Genomic DNA, 19,877 nt, shown 5'->3' on the forward strand with positions numbered 1-19,877 from the left:
GTAAACACTCTAGCATTTACATTTCTCAAGCAGTCTTTATGAAAGTTGCTGAAAGATCTCAGTCAAGTTTGATCATGAGCAAAATCACATAATTAATGCCATAATTATTGCCCTAAGATTGTCCAAATTTTCATTATATTATACAAAATCCTTGTAAACATTCTAGAGGTCACAATTTTGTTTCAGATTTTATGAATCTTGGTCCAAATATTTATTTTTGTAAGCAAAGTTTGTTGTTTGGTTAGGGGAGTCAACTTAAAATATAGGTCACCAGGTCAAATCTTACAAAAAACAAAAACACTATACGCCAGAGTTTTGGTTCAATAATGATGAAACTTGACCAGGATTTTTGTCTGGACAATATATAGGTCAAGTTTGACGTTCGGTAAAGATTAAATGAACCGACTCCTCTCAGGTGAGCGAACTAGAGCAATCTTGGCCCTCTTGTATTTATATCTTTGCATTCTTGTGTGCTGCATTTTTATATTAATTTGAGTAAATGTATAATCTTCAGACCCAAGGGATCTGACTGTGGCATTATAAATGTGAACATTCCAACCAATGGAGCTGAAATAGGTGGAGCGTTTGGTAAGGCAACTTTCTGATTGATTTTATTGCATAATTTTGTATATTAAATGAAATTTGTCATAAAAATAAAAATGTTAACCCTATGAATATATTCCATCATATTTAAATCTTGATGTGTTCAGAAAACAGCTTAAACAACTTAATATAATTTTGGAAATGAAATTTAAACAATTAGATGCTTGCTTTATGTAAGGACTGTCCATTTTATATATTGTACATGCTACCCAAAGAAAATACAATTACAGTATACATACCTTTGTAAACACGATCCTTGTAGTATAATAGTACGCACTAAACAAGCAATTAACTACATCATAGCATTTAAATGCTTTCCAGTATAGTACCAGTATGAACTCTAACTTTTTGAATTAAAGAATATTTATCAACTTGTATAATTTAACCCTTTGTTATCAAGGTTCTGCGTTTTTATGAAAATGACAAATTATAACTATATTTTTTCCTGATGTTTGTGTACCCTTCTCTATGTAAATTGCCAAATCAATTTTAATAGCTTAATTACGTTACCTGATATCATATGCTTACTTATTCCGATAGGATCGTAATTTATCCGGAATTTTTCGTCCAAGGAATCCCACACTTTTCAGAAACCCGTCAGGTAGGTCAGAGCGGTCACATAATGCTGTGTAGCCGTACAACCAAAACGGGACATTACCCAGAATTCACTCTTATTCCGGATGGCGATATACAAAGGCCGACATTTTGTTATTAACTTAATTGTTGCTTCTGTTTCGCTGGATTCTTCTGTTTAACAGAATAGAGAAGTTTTTGTATTGCGTTAAAACATTCTCCGTATATATATCCGTGTATTTCTGTATTGTTTTGTGTATTTGTTTGTTTGTTCAAGGCAAAATATGCCTCAAACACGTGGCTCATGTGGACACATAAGGGCAGCATGGGACAACCATGGTAGCTGCCTGTCGTGTGCAGGATGTACCCAGGATAACTGCTGCCCTTTCTGTGAGCATTGGTCTGCAGATACCTGGGCCATCAAGCGTTGACCCTTCAAGAGTCGTGGACGCAACAAGAATAGTTCAGATCAAAGTAGGGAAAGTTCCGTGTGTCGGGACTTTTCACCACACGATCTTGACCATATGCCACCAGTAGCTGCCAGGCATCGGTCCCTACCCCGTGACGAAACCGGACAAAATTTGCCCAGTCCGTTCATCGGGAATGACCAGTTGAATGACTCGGCATCAGATCAACGTAGGAAAAGTTCCGTGTGTTGGGACTTTTCACCACACGATCTTGACCATATGCCACCAGTAGCTGCCAGGCATCGGTCCCTACCCCGTGACGACACCGGACAAAATTTGCCCGGTCCGTTCATCGGGAATGACCAGTTGACCGGTCCAGAGACTTCACCGGTCACCGGTCAACATCGACCGGTCCGGTCACCGGTCATGCTATGACCGGTCACTGACCGGTCCGGTCACCGGTCATGCTGTGACCGGTCCATCCACCGGTCATTGACCGGTCCGGTCACCGGTCATGCTGTGACCGGTCTGGTCAACCGGTCACCGGTCATTGACTGGTCCAGTCACCAGTCATGTAATGACCGATCCGGTCACCGGGTACCGGTCTGTGCAACAGACCGTTCCGGTCACCGTTGATGTTGACACTACCTTGTCAGTACTCCACAAAGGTAGACGCAGCCCTGTTTCTACTGTGAGTCACAGACGTAAACGTGTAGTGTCTGATGTTTCCGGCTACTCCTCCACTTCGGGCTCGTCGTCGTATGACTCATCGTCTACTTCAAATAGCCCTCATCATTATCGGAGGGAACGTCGTTCACGCTCACCAAGTGTTTCTCGGCGTAGATTGCCTCGTAAAGAGCGATCACGCCAGCGCTCGGGGAGACGTTCGATCAGGAAACATCATTCCCAGCGCCGCCGAACAGTGTCTCGGCATCGCAGGGATAAGGGACATAGACCTTCCTCTATTAGGCGCTCTCGGACTCCTAGGTCCCCTAGTCGATCCTTCTCTGAGGAATCTATTGACACCCTTCCACGTGTGTCGGCCTCTATTTTGGCCTCAACACACACTTCAGCCGTTCCTACAACCACTGAGCATAATTTGTATTCAAACACTTGTTTGCATACATATCAGTCTCAAGGTACAGGGGTTAATCTAACCACTTCGGCTGCGTTTTCAGCCCTACGGGTCTCTTCCACATTGCATAGAAGTATACCCCGAGCTGCCGCTACACCATCAAATCCCAATACTTTGTGGATCCAACAGTCGCCGGGAATCTTTGTCCCTTTTTCGACTGATCCTTTACCAGCGACCTCTGGTATTCAAAGTGAGTCTGCTGACTTGATCTCTGAGAGACCTAACTCACCAGCTTTATCTTTGATGGTGCCGGAAAAGGATTCTCTCATGATAGAAGCGAATGAATCTATTATTTCTTCTCCTATATCCACCGGTTTCAATCAATCCAATGCTCCCGCAGATGGTTCGATTTAGGCGGGTTCGGAGTCTAATGAGGCCGAACTTTATTATTTGGCCTCCATCAATCAGGTATACGAACTTATGTTCAATACCTTAGATGAGGACTTCTGCCCCCGCCCTTCCTTGTCTCTCACAGGATCTGCGGTTACCGTTACAGAACAGGTAGCACGCAGACGAGAGCCTGGCAGGATAAGTAAGGCTACTTCCCGAGTGGATCTACGCCTTCCTATTGGCTCTTCCACAATGGCTGTTTTTAGCTCACCTGAGCGATAGCTCGGGGTGAGCTATTGTGATCACTCACCGTCCGTCCGTCCATCCGTCTGTCTGTCTGTCTGTCTGTCTGTCTGTCTGTAAACAATTTGTAAACATCTTCTTCTACTAAACCATTGAGCCAATTTCAACTAAATTTCATGTGGAGCATCCCTAGGTCATGGGACAAAAGAATTGTTACAAAAAATCTGATCACATAACCAAGATGGCCGCCATGACCATATATGGTAAAAATCTTAAAAAATCTTCTTGTCAGAAACCGCTCATCAGATTTTCAAAATTTTTCACAGGGATGACCTTTGAAGGCTCCCCTGAAAAAGTTGTTCAAAGAAATTTGATTCGTCAAAAAACATGGCCGCAGGAGCTCGTTGAACTTTGCATGTTTATTCGTTTTTGCCTATTTTGTGAAAACTTTCAAAAAAGCTTCCACATTTTTTGTCCGATCCTTTCCAAATTTGCACAGTGTCTTTATATCAATGAGGACACGAACCCTACAAAAAATGAGCATTATTGGTCCATGAAGTACAGAATTACCTCCCCTTGAATTGAGAAAATGGTGTTTATGCAATAAAGTCCAAATTTTTCATCCAATTCTTTCCAAACTTGTAAGGATTTAGCATGGTTCAAACAAGGGAAACAACTACGGTTTATGCATGTTCTTTTTATTACAGATTTGCCTCCCTTTAATTCATTCAAAATCTCATTTTACAGCAGAGATTCCAAATCTGACCTGTAAATGAGCCCCATATTTACTGCCAGTGCTAGGTTACCTTTTCCCATTTGATCATTCTTAAGTATTGGTCTTGTAATGCTGCTACTGCTACTGCTACTGCTACTGCTACTACTACTACTACTACTACTACTACTACTACTACTACTACTACTACTATTACTACTACTTCTACTACTACTACTACTACTTCTACTACTACTACCACTACTACTACTACTACTACTACTACTACAACTACTACTACTACTACTACTACTACCACCATTACTACTTCTACTACTACTACTTTTACCACTACCACTACTACTACTACTACTACTACCACTACTACTACTACTACTACTACTACTACTACTACTACTACTTCTACTACTACTACTACTACTACTACTACTACTACTTCTACTACTACTACTACTTCTACTACTACTACTACAACTACTATTACTACTACTACTACTACTACTACTACTACTACTACTACACCACCACCACCACCACCACCACCACCACCACCACCACCACCACCATTCACAGTGACAAAAAACGTATTCACACAATGGCTGCTACAACAACTTATAGCCCATATAGGGGGGCATGCATGTTTTACAAACAGCCCTTGTTTCTATGGGATTTTAACCACAACTGTTCATGTTTATCTCCGACACATATTTTAAGGTCACCTGTCATGAAGTGACACGGTGAGCTTATGTGATCGTGTTATGTCCGGCGTCCGTTGTGCGTGCCTGCGTGTGTCAGTGCGTCCGTCCGTCAACAATTTGTTTGTGTAGACAGTAGAGGTCACAGTTTGCATCCAATCTTGATGAAATTTGGTCAAAATGTTTATCTTGATGAAATCCGGTTTGGGATTGTATTTGGGTCATCTGGGGTCAAAAACAAGGTCACTTGGTCAAATAATAGAACAACCTTCTGTAGACAATAGAGGTCACAGTTTTCATCCAATCTTTATGAAATTTGGTCAGAATTCTTGATGAAATCTGGGTGGGATTGTATTTGGGTCATCTGGGGTAAAAATCTAGGTCAAATAAATAGAAAAACCTTGTGTTGACAATAGAGGTCACAGTTTTCATCCAATATTTATGAACTGTGGTCAGAATGTTTATCTTGATGAAATCTGGATTGGGATTGTATTTGGGTCATCTATAGAGTCAGGAACTAGGTCACTAGGTCAAATCATAGAAAAACATTGTGTAGACAATAGAGGTCATAGTTTTCATCTGATCTTAATGAGTCAGGTGAGCGATTCAGGGCCATCCTGGCCCTCTTGTCCAGTCACTTGAACCAGCCAATAAGCCTTCGCCATCTCCATGGAAAGCCCCTAAGGAGCTGACGGAGCCTAAACAGATTGACGGCGGAAAAAGTTATAAGGCCCCGGTACCTGACCCTGCTACCGGTTTGGACCTTTCCAAACTTCCGGTTCCTGACATTAGTAAGCTGTCACTTACAATGCCTTCATCATCTACCCATACATCAGTCCCTCTTTCCCTGTTGGAAAATTGGGAGCTGAGAGAACGCCGTTCCATAGGTCTGGCTAACCAGCTAGATCTCATGGCAGCCACAGCCTTAAACTTGGTTTGGGAGCTCTCTGATTCAATCCCAGAGGAGCTCTGGGCCTTGTTGATACATCTTTCACGTACTACGCAGTGTTTATCTCACAATGCTGCGTCGTCTATGTCTGAGATGTTAAGGCTTCGGAGAGACCTCATCCTCTCTTCCTTGCGCAATAATTTCCTTTTGGAAACAGGCATAAACTCCCTTCGAACTGCTCCACTAACAGCAGATTCTCTTTTCGGAGAGAGGATACAGTTGGCACTTACTGCTGATCGTGAAGATCAGATACATGCCTCCTTAGCTAGGAGCAACTCTGGCCAGCGCCCTATGGTTTTTAAGCGCCCTGCTTCTAAGCCCCCAGGAGCCCCACCGGCCAAGAACGCTAAAAGGGACAGTTTCCCTACTAAGCGTCCGTCTGCTCCACGTCAGCCCACAAATAGGCCTCCTTTTCAGAACAGAACAACTTCCTATCGGAAGCCTTCTGTAAAACAAAATTGGAGTAAGGGCAAACCCAATGCGGACAAGAAGTCATTTAATCCTTCTTCCGGCAAGGGTGGACCTCCTAAAGGTCAGCCCTAGGTCATACCCCTTTTTACCGCCACAACCTCTGATGCCGGAGGTACCAGTCGGGGCCAGACTTATGCACTTCGCAAATCGATGGCTCCAAATAACTTCGGACGCGTAGGTTCATTCTCTTGTCACACAAGGCCTCACTTTTCAATTTGAAAAAAGGCCCCCACTCTCTCGCGTCCCAATAGATCTGGTATCTCCGCATCCACAACTTCCAGACTCCATTCTCGGACTCATGGAAAAACAGGCGGTAGAAAGGGTTCACGACCCTTGTTCTCCAGGATTTTACAGTCACCTTTTCCTTGTTCAAAAAAAAAGCGGCTCCTGGAGACCAGTCATAGACTTAAAAGTGTTCAACACGTTTCTAGTCAAACCTACTTTCAAGATGGAGACTCCTGCCTTCATTCGGCGCTCCATCAAACCCATGCAATGGGGGGTTTCCTTGGACCTGGAAGATGCATACTTCCATGTTCCTATCCATCCCATATACCGGAAGTACCTGCGCTTCTCCTTTCGAGGCCAGGTCTACCAGTTTCGGGTGATGCCCTTTGGATTGGCCACAGCTCCTCGAGTTTTCACCAAACTCATGGCGGCAGTGAGCGCACACCTCCGATTACACGGGGTTCAACTGCTTCAGTATTTCAACGATTGGCTCTTACACCAGCTTGATCATCAACTGCTTCTGCTACACCTAGAGTTCTCTTGGAAGGAGCTCCTCTCTTTAGGACTCCTTCTCAATGTAGCCAAGTCAGACCTCATTCCCTCTCAGGATTTCATATTCGTGGGAATTAATTTTCTGACCCACGTCAATCGGGTCAGGGTCTCACCGCAACGTGTATCAGACCTCCTTTTGAAGGTCAGATGGGTGCTGTCCCAATGTCATATCACAGCTCAAGATTTCCTCTCACTCAACGGTATCCTGAGCTCTGTAGCAGACTTCGTGCAGTTGGGACGTCTCTTCCTACGTCCTCTTCAGCACTATCTCTCAGCTCGATGGAAATGGTCTCCAGACAATCTGCTTACACAGATTCCCATCCTTCCGTCTTTAGTCCCACACCTTCAATGGTGGCTAGACGAGGAGATCCTGTTGGCAGGAGTAACGCTTCTTCCCCCGCAACCGTCTTTACATCTCATAACGGATGCGAGCATGGAAGGTTGGGGCGCTCACCTGGAACCCCGCAGCCTGACATTATCAGGATTGTGGTCTCCTCAGGAGTCTCTCCTGCACATAAACAATCTCGAAATGCGAGCAGTCTTTCTAGCTGTTTCTCAATTCCAATCACATCTTCGGGACTCCTGTGTGATGGTATCGACAGACAACACATCAGTCGTGGCTTACATCCAGAAACAGGGCGGGACACACTCTCACTCCCTGTATCTGGAAACAATGAAATTACTTGTTCTTTGCAAGAGCCTAAACGTCTCTCTCTTGTCCAAACACATACCAGGTCGTCTCAACGCCCTGGCGGACGGTTTGTCTCGCAAACACCAGTTACTTCCATCGGAGTGGACACATCAGGAAGTGGCCAATCAGATATTCCTCACATTCGGTTATCCACTGGTCGACCTGTTTGCGACCAGAGACAACCACAGACTTCCTCTGTATGTGAGTCCAGTGTACGAACCAGCAGCGTGGGCGGTAGACGCGCTTTCGTTCGATTGGGATCAACTGGGCGCTTACGCTTATCCCCCACCCATTCTAATTCCCCAAATCTTAGGGAAAATCAGGGTGAGCTCTTGCCGGATCCTCCTGATAGCCCCTTGGTGGCCCAGGAGATCCTGGTTCAACGACCTTCTCGGTCTCCTGTGCGAATTTCCCAGGGAACTCCCGCACAGGTCAGATCTCCTATCTCAGAGAGGCAGAATTCACATGGATCCAGACATGTTCCACTTACACGTCTGGCCGTTATCAGGCAATCCCTGCAGAAGAAACGCTTTTCTGTCAGGGCTTCAACGCTCGTTGCCTCTGCGAGGAGAAGTCCACCAGAGCAGTCTATGATGCTCGCTGGAAATTCTTCTCTAATTGGTGTGTTCGAGGGAAAATTGATCCCCTCAATCCCTCTGCTAGACGCATAGCGGATTTTCTAATCTATCTCTTTGATGATAAGAAACTTTCTCTTAGCTCCATCAAAGGATACAGATCTGTGCTTTCGCATACCTTGGCTTTTCGTTAGTCATCACTAGTCTGTGCTGACCCAGCCATTTCGGAACTGATCCGAGCCATGGAACTTAAACGTCCTGTGTCTCGTTCTCTTACCCCCAAATGGGATTTGGCTTGTGTTCTTGGATCGCTTATTAAAGCTCCCTATGAACCCCTTAATCAGGCTTCTTTACAGTTCCTAACCTGGAAGACCGTTTTCCTTCTTACCATGGCTTCATCCAAACGTAGAAGTGAAATTCATGCTCTTTCTATCGAAGAAAGCCATCTTCGTTTTGATTCCTCCGATGGCTCTGTCACCTTGTTGTGTCAGCCAGGATTCCTTGCTAAAAATCAACTCCCCTCAATGGCTTCTAAACCCTTCAAGGTCCCAAGTCTTTCTAGAACTTGTGGTAATGAAGATGAAGATAGACTCCTCTGCCCTGTCAGGTCTTTGAAGTTCTATCTTAGTAGAGTTAAGTCTATTCGAGGTTCTCGCAAGAGACTCTTTCCCATAAAGGGGGGGGGGGGGGCGATGTGTCTGCGGCTTCTATTTCCCGTTGGGTAGCCTCAACTATAAAAAGGGCTTACTCTTCTCTTTCTTCAAGGGATTCATCCCTTTTTAAGATTGGACCGCATGAATTACGAGCAATGTCGGCTTCGTGGGCATATATTAATCATACCCCACTCTCTGACGTGCTTCAAGCTGCTTTCTGGAGGAATCAGACTACTTTTTCATCTTTTTATCTTCGTTCTCTTGAGTGCCAACAGGACAACTTGTATTTGTTGGGCCCCCTTGTGGTTGCACAAACGTTAGTATCTTCTACGGCATAGGTATATTACGCTTATCCGTGAATTAAGTTAATACCGTAATAACGAAGATTAGCTGAGAACCCGAGATATGGGTTCCGCTGTGATGGGGAGATTTTCGCGAACCTTCCCGCCTCAGCTGCAAATTCAGCATATGATATCAGGTAACATAATTAAGCTATTAAAACAAATTTTTCTAGTAAAATTCATTTTAATTAGTAATTACTTACCTGATAACGGTAAGTCCCACCTCCCACCCCGCTCTTCGTCTAATATTTCATATTTTTTATTGGAATAAGAGTGGATTCTGGGTAATGTCCCGTTTCGGTTGTACGGCTACACGGCACTATGTGACCGCTCTGACCTACCTGACGGGTTTCTAAAAAGTGTGGGATTCCTCGGACGAAAAATTGCGGATAAATTACGATCCTATCGGAATAAGTAAGCATATGATATCAGGTAAGTAATTACTAATTAAAATGAATTTTACTAGAAAAATTTGTTTTACAATCTTAAGTATCTTTAGACAATTAGTAAATCTCGCCGGTATGTAATTGATTTTAATACAGAGTACAGAAAAGGTTCTGAAACAGATCTTTTTGTTATAGTTCCTTTACATATGTTTTTTTTTGTTGTTTATCATTTATTTTGGATTTTGAAATATTTTTATATATTTTTTGCTGTTGTTTTTTTGTCTCCACAAGTACAAAATATGACTGATGTGTAGCTGATTTCAATGTAGACTGCTTAAATGGACCGAAAACAGCTCCTGTTGTTGTTTTGTTCACTGTCCTTTAAATCATTAATATGTATCTGGCATCGTTTTTTTTAATCTGATTTATTTTTCTTGTCACAAACACAATTGTGTAGTTGTTTTATCAAAGTATTTCTAAATTGGCATGTCCGGCTGTTTTGTGTAATGTCTTATATATAACTTTCAAACTCGTTAACTTTAACTTGATATTATACTTCTATGATTTGTATCATCTGAGTAGCTGATTTAATTCTTTAGATCATCTTCTGACCCCCCTCTCCAAATTAAATGTAATAGTTTTTCTCCTAGTGTAGTTAATTAATGTTTGCTAACTGGTTGTCATAATACATGAATGTTCATAGTATTATGTGACCTGTTCAACATTATTGAGACCTATTCTGTTCTGTAGTAAATGCTCATCATTTATATGAAGATTCTATTATTGCATTCAACTTATTGGTAGCTTTCCAATGCTTTTTGGTGGGATGTGGTCTTAAACTTCATTTTTAGAGGGAACATTCTTCCATTTTAGTATTTTGGGGAAAAGTTTAAGGTAGGAGAATGAATAATGCTGAGCTAGTGATATCAGTTTAAGGAGAAAACTGCATGATCTAAAAGAATTCTTTTGAAGCATTGCTGCATTATAAAGGCTACAACTATAGAAGGAGCAAAGCCCTGACTTTCTATGTTATGCCTTTAGGTGGTGAGAAGCACACAGGTGGTGGCCGGGAGTCTGGTAGTGATTCTTGGAAACAGTACATGCGTCGCTCAACATGGTCAGTAGTGAACATTTATTGGATGCAATACATATTGCGGTTTTGCTTTAAAAATATATTAAAGTTCATCATCTAAGTTGATTTATTAAAACTATGTACTCACAACTATTGTCAAATACAGTCATGCATGAAAAGTAAATGCAAAATTTATAAGCTGTCAGTTAATTCTTAAGAAGTTTTTTTGCTCATTTAATGTTCATATCATTATTACATTTATTTCATTTTCATATAAAATTTGCAATACTGTTAAGGTTTTTAATAGCCCATTACATGTACATAAACATAGACCATTACTTAAGGTAGTTGTCAGTGTAAAACTTTGTTTTAGCTTCACTATTTACATAATAGTCCAAGCTACCACTCTACAGTTTTCCAACTTCAAATATGTCGTTGTTATATTAAGTAACTAAAGCACAATTAACATTATATGATCAAAGCAAAATAATACTTGTCATGGAGCATTGTCATGCCACAGCTCATGTGACATTATCTGCAAGTATTCCATATATCTGTTTATTTATTTCAGTACCATCAACTATAGCAAGGAGCTGCCTTTGGCCCAAGGAATCAAGTTTGAATGAGTGGTCTTGAAAGCAAGAAAGTTGCATAAAATCTGTGATGTACAAAGGGTTATGACTCTCAATTTTACATATGAAATATGTACACTTACAATGTTTAATGTTTTTATTTTCAACTTTTTTATGTATTTGTGTTTAAGGAGTGGATTCATTTCACATTGAATCAGTATTAAGCATGTTGATGTTAAACTGATTTAGACAAGGATTTTCACCCCATTGTTTAAGACTAGTGTTAAGAAAATGTCATTAGTGCGTACTAAAGCATTGAACTATTTAAATACTCATTAAGACCATATAGTGGTTGTTGTTTTTGTGCTTAAGCAGTGTATTATTCTTTGATAATTATGTACTTAATGAATATGGAGTAGGTTTATTTTTTCCTCAATATGTTACCCAGCTGGTGTTATCAATTTGAATATTTGCCTAATTTGAATCATTGATATACTTTGTGTTATAAATTGTGGTGCTTATCTTAATGACTTCTAAGTTACTTTGATCATTGTTTTCGTGTTTATAACCTTTGAAAACTGGTGTTTGTGAATATTGACATCCTAACTGTTTGTTTGCTATGATGTGATACTATTTGAAGTGCTTTTTGATCTGACAAAAAATGTGCATAATTACTTGTGCGTTTTACTTGTAAATAAATGAACCAATATTTATTATGTGTCTCCTTTCTGATATGTCTTAGATTGTCTGTTTGTTTGGATTTTTAGCTCAACTCAGCACAAAGTTTTAAAGAGGAGCTATGGTTACAATCACCAGCGTTGTAATGTGAATGGTGTAAACTTTTAGCTTGTAACCAGTTTAGAATCCACATTTCTTTATCCGATGATGATGCTTATTGGTAAGAATGTTATCTTGACAATATCTAGGAGTTCGAATCTGGGTCACTTGGGTCAAAAACTAGGTCAAATCTATATTAAAAAATGTGTTACAACAAGAAGTCACATTTATGACTATCTTGATGAAACTTGCAAATGTTTATCTTGATAGTATCTATGTGTTCAAAGCACTCATGTGCATCCAAAAACAAGGATACCTGGTTAGATCTTAGAAAAACTTGAATACCATTCTAGAAGCTACATTTATGAATCATTCTTTATGAAACTGTTCTTCTAAAGATTTTCCACGCGAAGTTCAAATCTGTGACGTGTACATCTTAAAAGCTAGGGCCCCAGTTAAAGTCTGAGAAAAACTTTTCCAATTTAGAAGCCAGCTTTTTTACTCAATCTTGATTTAATTTTCTAAGAAAGTTTATCTTGTCAATATCTAGGTGAAGTTCGAATCTGGGTCATGTTCATTAAACTATTAAGGTGAACAGGGATAATGTTTGAAAAACTGTAGTACTCTTGAAAAAACCCTCTGATGAAACATTTTCTAGGTCATTCTGAAAATAAGAGGAGTTGGAATCTGCATCACAGGCGTCTAAAAACTATATAATGTCATCATGTCAGATATTTCAAAATTGCTACCACGAGGCCACATTGATGACCCATTCTTAATAAAATGCAGTCGGAATGTTTCTGTTGACAATATGAAGGCCATATTTGACTGTGTAAATAAACCCCATTTAATATGGTGAAAGCTTAGCAAATATGAGCGGTTTACTTGTTATATGTGTACATAAAAATGTGAGTGATTGACAGCTGTCCTTAAACTCAATTGTGTCATGACCAATCTGGAATTGATCAATGAACAAAACTTCCACATGAGCTAGACCAGCCAACCTGAACTCGTGATTGATGTCAAAATCCATACAAGCTTCACCAGCCCAACATGTACACCAAAAAAACAAACATCAACACTAAACCAGGTCTGTAACACTAGTTATACTTTTACTAAAAACTTTTCATTTCTAAACCTGGAGGGGGGGGGGGGACTCGTGATGTAGACAAGCCTCGTTTTGTGTACGAAAACAGAATAAGTATGTTTGTTGCAATTCACAAAGCTTGCTATTCGGCAGTGTCAGGGCCTTCGATAAAGCATGCACTTATTGAGTCCGGTTACTGATCGACTTTAACAGTCTGCTTTGATATTGATGAAAGTCGCGAAAAGTATATATTTATGAGAAAGGATTCTCCAAGGTAGTACATATTATTGTTACACTGACCTTAAACATAATTTATAACGGCTTCTTCTTCAAAAGCTTGACGATGATTTCATATTTGTACTATAAGCTGATAGGTCTTGAAATCTTGTCAACCAGCAAGGTTTCAGCTAATATGTGTATTTAAGTTCATTTATCGTATCTATAATTGTTCGCTTTGTTGCTCAGGAAAGCATTAAATCATTGATTGATTTAATTGTAATTCGATTGAATGGTTACTAGAAAAGATTATCAGGAAGTGGTTATTTGAACAATAAATATTCAGTAAAACAAAGATGATGTTAGTCAGAGAGGAAGTACAGAAGAACCTGTCATTGACGGCGCTCGGTGTAAGGTTTGAATGCCTATAACAATTTTCGTCGGCTAGGCATTCGTTTCAACAAGCTTAAACCTCGCATGCTTGTAATTGATCGTTGTAATGCCATGATATTGTGTCATTGTGTGTTTAATGAACCACGAATGCAAATGTTAATTTTAATAAAAGTCATTTACAATCCCTTACTGAAACAAAATCAAAAACTGAGAACAGTGTCTGAGTGAAAACATATCAGACGCCATAGAAATAACAACCGAAGTTGTAAAAAAATTCATTGAAGCCGAAGATAACAAAAAACTATCCGGAAAACACTGGCAGATGTCAGTCGATTTCAACAAATATCTTGCGAAGAAAGGCGAAACGAAGTCAATCCACAATTTATCAGTCGACCATCTAGATGAATATCTTGCCACATATCTGCTCTCCATTCACAAGAGTGATGGTGATGAAAACGAGCCTGTCACATTGCGTAGCATTGTGGGAAGCATTGAGCGGAAACTCCAAAGAGCAAAGTACCCATTCTCTATCTTTCGGAGCAGAGGTCCAGAATTTTCCCTCACACGCGACTGCCTGAAAGCAAAGCAGAAAAATCTAAAAAAACAAGGAAAATGTAAATTTAAAAAACTGTTTTTACAATAAATATGGCATGAAATTTGTGAATAATACAGCATTATTGACTTAAAACATTATATTAATCTACTTTGTTTTCTTGATTTCATTTCGATTTAAAATGTTATCTACTTAATATTTGTTAAAAAAATTAAAGCAACAATTTCTGATAATGATTGTTATAATTTATATTACTGGTAATATTTAAATCTTACAGAGTCTTAATTATGTGTAAAATGTGCAGACAATGATAACATTTATCAGAGCTTTTTCTCTTTCTGTGAGAATGGACGTTTTTCATAATTTGGGGCAATTCGCGACTCAAATGTTCACAATTTCAAGAAGTTCGCAACTCAAATTTTCACAATTTCAGTAAGTTAGCGACTCAAATTTTCACAAGTTTTAAAAGTTCGCAACTCATCTTTTCACAAATTTAAACAAGTACGCGACTCAAAATGGATGGGCGGAGTTCACAAAAACAGGCAAAAAACGTCTCTATATTATTTTTTTAGGAAACAAGCCTAAAGCGGCTGCCGCATTATCTGATGAAGAGATACAAAAACTCTACACAGAAAACATTTTGGGTTCAACAACGCCAAAATCACTCCTTAATACCATTTGGTTAAACAACTCCCTCCATTTCGGCCTGCAAGGAAGTCATGAGCAGTACAATTTAAGGTTAGCTAAATAATGAAATGACAGACTTACAGCGATAAAAATGAGTCTAAACTAGATAAATCATTTGTTTAACCTCCAACATCTTGAATTTTACATGAACCGCCCTGAATACTTACTTAAATATAATGAAACAACTTCTGATAATTAAACACATTTTTTTAAGATGGGGTGAGGTCAAACTGAAGACAGATGCTTCAGGAAATGAATTTCTGGAATTCAATGAACGACAGACAAAGACCCGCATTGGAGCAAATGCATTAGATTCCAGAAAAATTCATCCGAAGATGTTTGCTTCACCGGAATTAGGAAATAGGGATCCTATTTACATTTACAAACAGTATAGTGATAAAAGACCACCCGGCTTCAGCACTGATGATAGCCCATTCTACCTGGCAACAAAAACCGTGCCCTTAATTGACAGTTCTGATCATTGGTTCCTACGGCAGAAACTTGGTGGGAAAAAAATTGCCAAGATGTTGAAAACAGTGGCAATCAAGGTCGGTTTTGACAAAACCAAAAATATCAGTAACCATTCTGCTAGAAAACACCTTGTGCAAAAATTAGGGGATTCCAATATCGCACCCACTGAAATCATGCAAATAACAGGACACAAAAACGTCCAGTCAATAATAAATTACAGCGAAATTTCCGAACAAACACAAAAAAGATGTTCAAACCTTTTGGCATCATGTTCAACTGCAACTCCATCTCAGGCATCTGTTTCATGCACTTCTGTGAACAATTCCGAAATGAACATTTCTTTCCCCACTCACCTAGTTGCAATAATCCAACTCCCAGCTATTGACCTTCCGGGTCCTAGTTGCAATAATCCAACTCCCAGCTATTGACTCTCCGGATGCTGTACGTATGTACTCATAAAAGCTCAGAGCATTCAAGAAGAACTACCCAGCCACCCTGCACAAGTACAGCTTCCTGGTCAAAATACAATACATGCCATGTTTTTTTTAGCTGTACTTAACGTGCAGAACCTCAATATTTACGCACAACCACCACAGTAAACCAAATGAGTATATATTCCAAATTCTAATAAACATCAGTCAATTCTTTACACGTGTTGACACACTGCGAAGACGTGAGTGACTGCACTTGCCTTGACATGTTACAATTGCGTTTCAAATTTTTCCTTTAAAATGTATAATATATGCTTTCATTTTATGTAATAAAGTAATTGCTACATGACCCAACTGTTGCAGGCAAAAGAGATTGTAAGTAGTTTGGTACATTACTAGAATTCATTTTGTACAATAATATTTATTTATGTTTACGTCTCCGTTGACTGATAGTTTCCCATCCTAGCTCATTATAAAGATCTTCTAATAAGACTAACCGCGTGCAACCAGATGTTAATCGTGCGGCTTCGGTTTGGATTTTTTCTAATTCATCTTTTTCATATTGCGTACAATTATCAAAGACAGCGTCTGAGTACTCAAGTATTGGTCTTATAAACGAAACGTATATTTTCTCGAGAGTTTTTCTATTAAGCATAATTTTTAATCGACGCATTATATGAACTCGTGTCCATTCCTTTTCATTTATAAACGATATATGCGCATGCCATGTACAGTCGTTGGACATAAATACATGTACACCTAAATGTTTATGGACATAAACAACGGGTATATTAACGTTCTGCATAGTCAATGATGGGTGAAGTGGTTTATTTGTTTTGCGAGATATTAGCATTGATTCGGATTTTGAGGGATTTAAGCATACTAACCATTTGTCTGCCCAGCTAGAAAGTTTATCAATGTCTGATTGCAATACGACTGCAGTTTCGTTTGGCAAATTTTCGATCATGAAAAGACTAGTATCATCAGCAAACAAATGTATGTGTGCTTGTATGTCAGCGACAATGTCATTTATATAACTAGAAACATAAGTGGACCTAAAATAGAGCCTTGAGGGACAACGGCGAGAATGTCAATACGAGTTGAATACGCTCCCGGTAAGATTACTTTTTGTTTACGATCCGAGAGATAATCAGACAAAAAAGATAAAAGATTTCCTCGAATGCCATTGTTGTAGTTTGTACAGACGGACGTGGTCTGGAGACGGTTCTTTCCTGGGACAAAATGGACCGACGGAAACCGCTGGCAATTGCGTGTACCAGCTAAACAAAACGGTTGGTCATGCCATAATGTGGAGAAAAAACGCGATCTAATGAGCATATACAAATTTTGTTGAAGTTGTCGTGTTTTGCCTATATTTTCGGACGAAAACATTTGAAACTTGACAACAAGATCTACAGCGAACGTTGTTCGTGATCTCATGAAAATTTAGGTGAATGTACTAAATTTAATATAATTAGTTACCTAAACTTTGAATTTGCAGGTAGTTCATGTTTCTTATGGACATAGTTGATCTTTTTTAAACGCTATATATTTATTTCCTTGGTAACATAAATACTATGTGGTCATGTATTGTACTGTTTGCTGCGTAAGTTTGTCAAAAGATACCTGATAACCACATGTTATGCCAATATTTCACGCGACCCGATGATTCATCCTGAATTCGTTAATAATCTACCAGTTGATATTGTAAACTTTTAGAGTGGTGCACTGTAGTTTACATGAAATCTGAGTTAGGCTCATAACCTTATTCGGCATTGTATTGCATGTATTTTATCATAATCTACACTCGGTAAAAAACAGATAGATTTTACTATGTTTAATGACTAAATAAAATGCAACAGTATTGTTTTTATAAATACAGTTACACCTTTGTTAGAAATGGTTCAATGAAACAATAAACATATCAGGAATATAACGATCTCAAATGTAACATATTGTTTTCTAATGCGAGCTCATTTTAAAATAAATCACGGCCGCATGCCAACGTATGTATTGGGTCCATTCCGACAGACCGAGTGCTTTAATCACAATTGTTTACCATAAATAAATCTTCCGATCAGGCAAAAAATGTGCCAACTTGCTGCATTGTTGTGCGGATTACTGGCTTGTGATGCTGTGTAAGCTGCCGTTGCTTGAAAGAAATCGTTGTTCAGTTCCCAGCAATGTCCAATTAGATTCATTGTACTTGAAACGTATCGGGTACGAGGTCGATAGTTTTCACTGTAGTGCTCCCTTCTCCAGCGAAATGTTAAGAGTTTGTCAAATGCAGATTTTTGCAACGTAGTTTTACCGAGTTTTTCATTCGTTACAAATTTCAGGTAAAAGAAGTATGGCAAGGAATCGACGATGACGTCGTCTTTCATTCCTTTCACATATTGGTCAGTTTTAGCTTTGTTTGTTGGAATAGTTGTGGCGTACATTTCATACGCTAGGAATTGTGGCATGCAATTCTTTTCATGCAGCGTGAAAACAACAGGCAGGGATATTGTCTTCAAATATTCAAAAGCATGGGTCGTTGATACCTTTGCGCATCGGATACCGACTTGCTCTGTGCTTCCAGGAAATGGGAGAACCTTAAGCAATGGATTGATTTTTTCTTCGATTTCAGAGAGTATTGAAGCCGTTTGTTCGTATTGTTTTGTACAAAAGAGCATTGATGCAAACTTGAGATAACATGTCAAAGTCTCCGACGTCAGTGACGTTTTGTACATTTCGTCTGGTACCGGTACGTTCTGTCTGATGCAGTCAGATGCCTTAACAGTAGCAATAGTGGATTGAAACAACGCTTTCCTAAGCTCGTGGCCTGCTTCTTCTGCTGCGGATGTTAGTGCTTCTATAAACTGTGTGCGCGGGAATGATTTGACCTTTTTGAAAATATCGTACTTGACCGAACGTATAGGTGAGAGAAGAGCCGCATGACTGAGTATTTCTGTGATGATCGAACGTTCATTTGCCTCTCTTGTTTGTAATGATGCAGTTTCAAATGATTGTGCTGATAACTCAATACGCAATCTCTCCCCAACATCATCCAGTTTCATAGAAAACAAGCACTTCAGACCAGTCCGTATACATTCCGAAAGCATGCAGGCTAATACTGGGAATTCATGCGTTTTAAGTTTGTCTACGAAGAGGTTTATTCCAGCTATTGTGTAGTGAGGACTATACCGGAGTTTCAAAAACCTCTTCATTGTTGTCAGACATTGCATAACGCACTGGACAAGATTGTCTTCTGTCCAGAAATTATGTGGTGTTTGCTGGACGGTAAACATAAGAGCTGTTTTGAAATGAAATGTACTTAATCTGTCTCCCACAATAGGTTTGAAAAACTCTTTTCTCATCATTTTCGTCAGCACATAAGCTTTCATCTGTACCACGGTAAGATCAAACATAAGAAGACGCTCAATCAAGTTTGTGGACATCCTCCATTGGGTTGCTAGAAAGTCACTTTTATAGATCGGCTCCATGAACATATAACCGTATTTGCAAATTGCATCATAAGCAAATGTATTCTTTTTAACACCAGGTAATGTTAAGAACACCCCACTATGTTTAGCCTTTTCAATGGTTTCAGGTTTTGGCCAGTGACCTGGTCTTGGTCTTGAGATGAGGACAGAGCAGTCTTTTGGTAATTCATCGCAGCGCAGAGCCACGACAACGTCGTTGGAATACTTATTTTAAAAGGTGTTTATCGCTGGACCGTGGTAGTCAACTACTATGTCCATTGCTGTACCGAAATCCTCTGCTTCGGTTGGAATAAATGCCAAGCTTGATAAAACTAATCGGCCATCGGAATCAATTATGTAATCTGACTGAGGCTCCGGACTAGGTCCCCAATACAGATACTTGTCCGTGTCAACTCTAGATCCTACTTTTTGTAGACTACAACATTGTGGCAGGTTCAACAAAGTTTGTACAAGAAGATGGTTCAAATTTTCCATACGCATATCGGAAAAGTCCAAGCCAACATAGATATTCCGGTAACATAGTTGAAGCGTATCATGATCTGATTCCATTCCGAGAGTTGTGGACCCTTCA

The 19,877-nt window shown here is 39.7% G+C and overlaps 1 protein-coding gene and 2 long non-coding RNA genes across 4 annotated transcripts in view; 2 read left to right on the forward strand and 1 right to left on the reverse strand.

Moving 5' to 3' along the window:
• The window catches only part of LOC127880145 (alpha-aminoadipic semialdehyde dehydrogenase-like), a 59,268-nt gene extending 47,351 nt beyond the window's left edge, over positions 1-11,917 (forward strand). For both annotated transcript variants that reach the window (XM_052427382.1, XM_052427383.1), the window contains exons 16-18: positions 515-588; positions 10,604-10,679; positions 11,206-11,917. In XM_052427382.1, the coding sequence (XP_052283342.1) occupies positions 515-588; positions 10,604-10,679; positions 11,206-11,260 (205 nt within the window). In that variant the 3' untranslated portion in view covers positions 11,261-11,917. The remainder of the gene's footprint in view (positions 1-514; positions 589-10,603; positions 10,680-11,205) is intronic.
• Positions 11,918-13,973: 2,056 nt separating this feature from the next.
• Positions 13,974-17,447, reverse strand: LOC127880151 (uncharacterized). The gene is made up of 3 exons (XR_008049440.1): positions 17,304-17,447; positions 15,648-15,903; positions 13,974-14,253 (listed from the first exon to the last, which is right to left on the reverse strand). It is a non-coding gene; the product is annotated as an uncharacterized LOC127880151 (long non-coding RNA).
• On the forward strand, positions 16,633-19,877 carry LOC127880149 (uncharacterized). The gene is made up of 2 exons (XR_008049438.1): positions 16,633-16,936; positions 19,414-19,877. It is a non-coding gene; the product is annotated as an uncharacterized LOC127880149 (long non-coding RNA).

Source organism: Dreissena polymorpha, chromosome 4 (assembly GCF_020536995.1).
Source record: "Dreissena polymorpha isolate Duluth1 chromosome 4, UMN_Dpol_1.0, whole genome shotgun sequence".
Classification (NCBI taxonomy): domain Eukaryota; kingdom Metazoa; phylum Mollusca; class Bivalvia; order Myida; family Dreissenidae; genus Dreissena; species Dreissena polymorpha.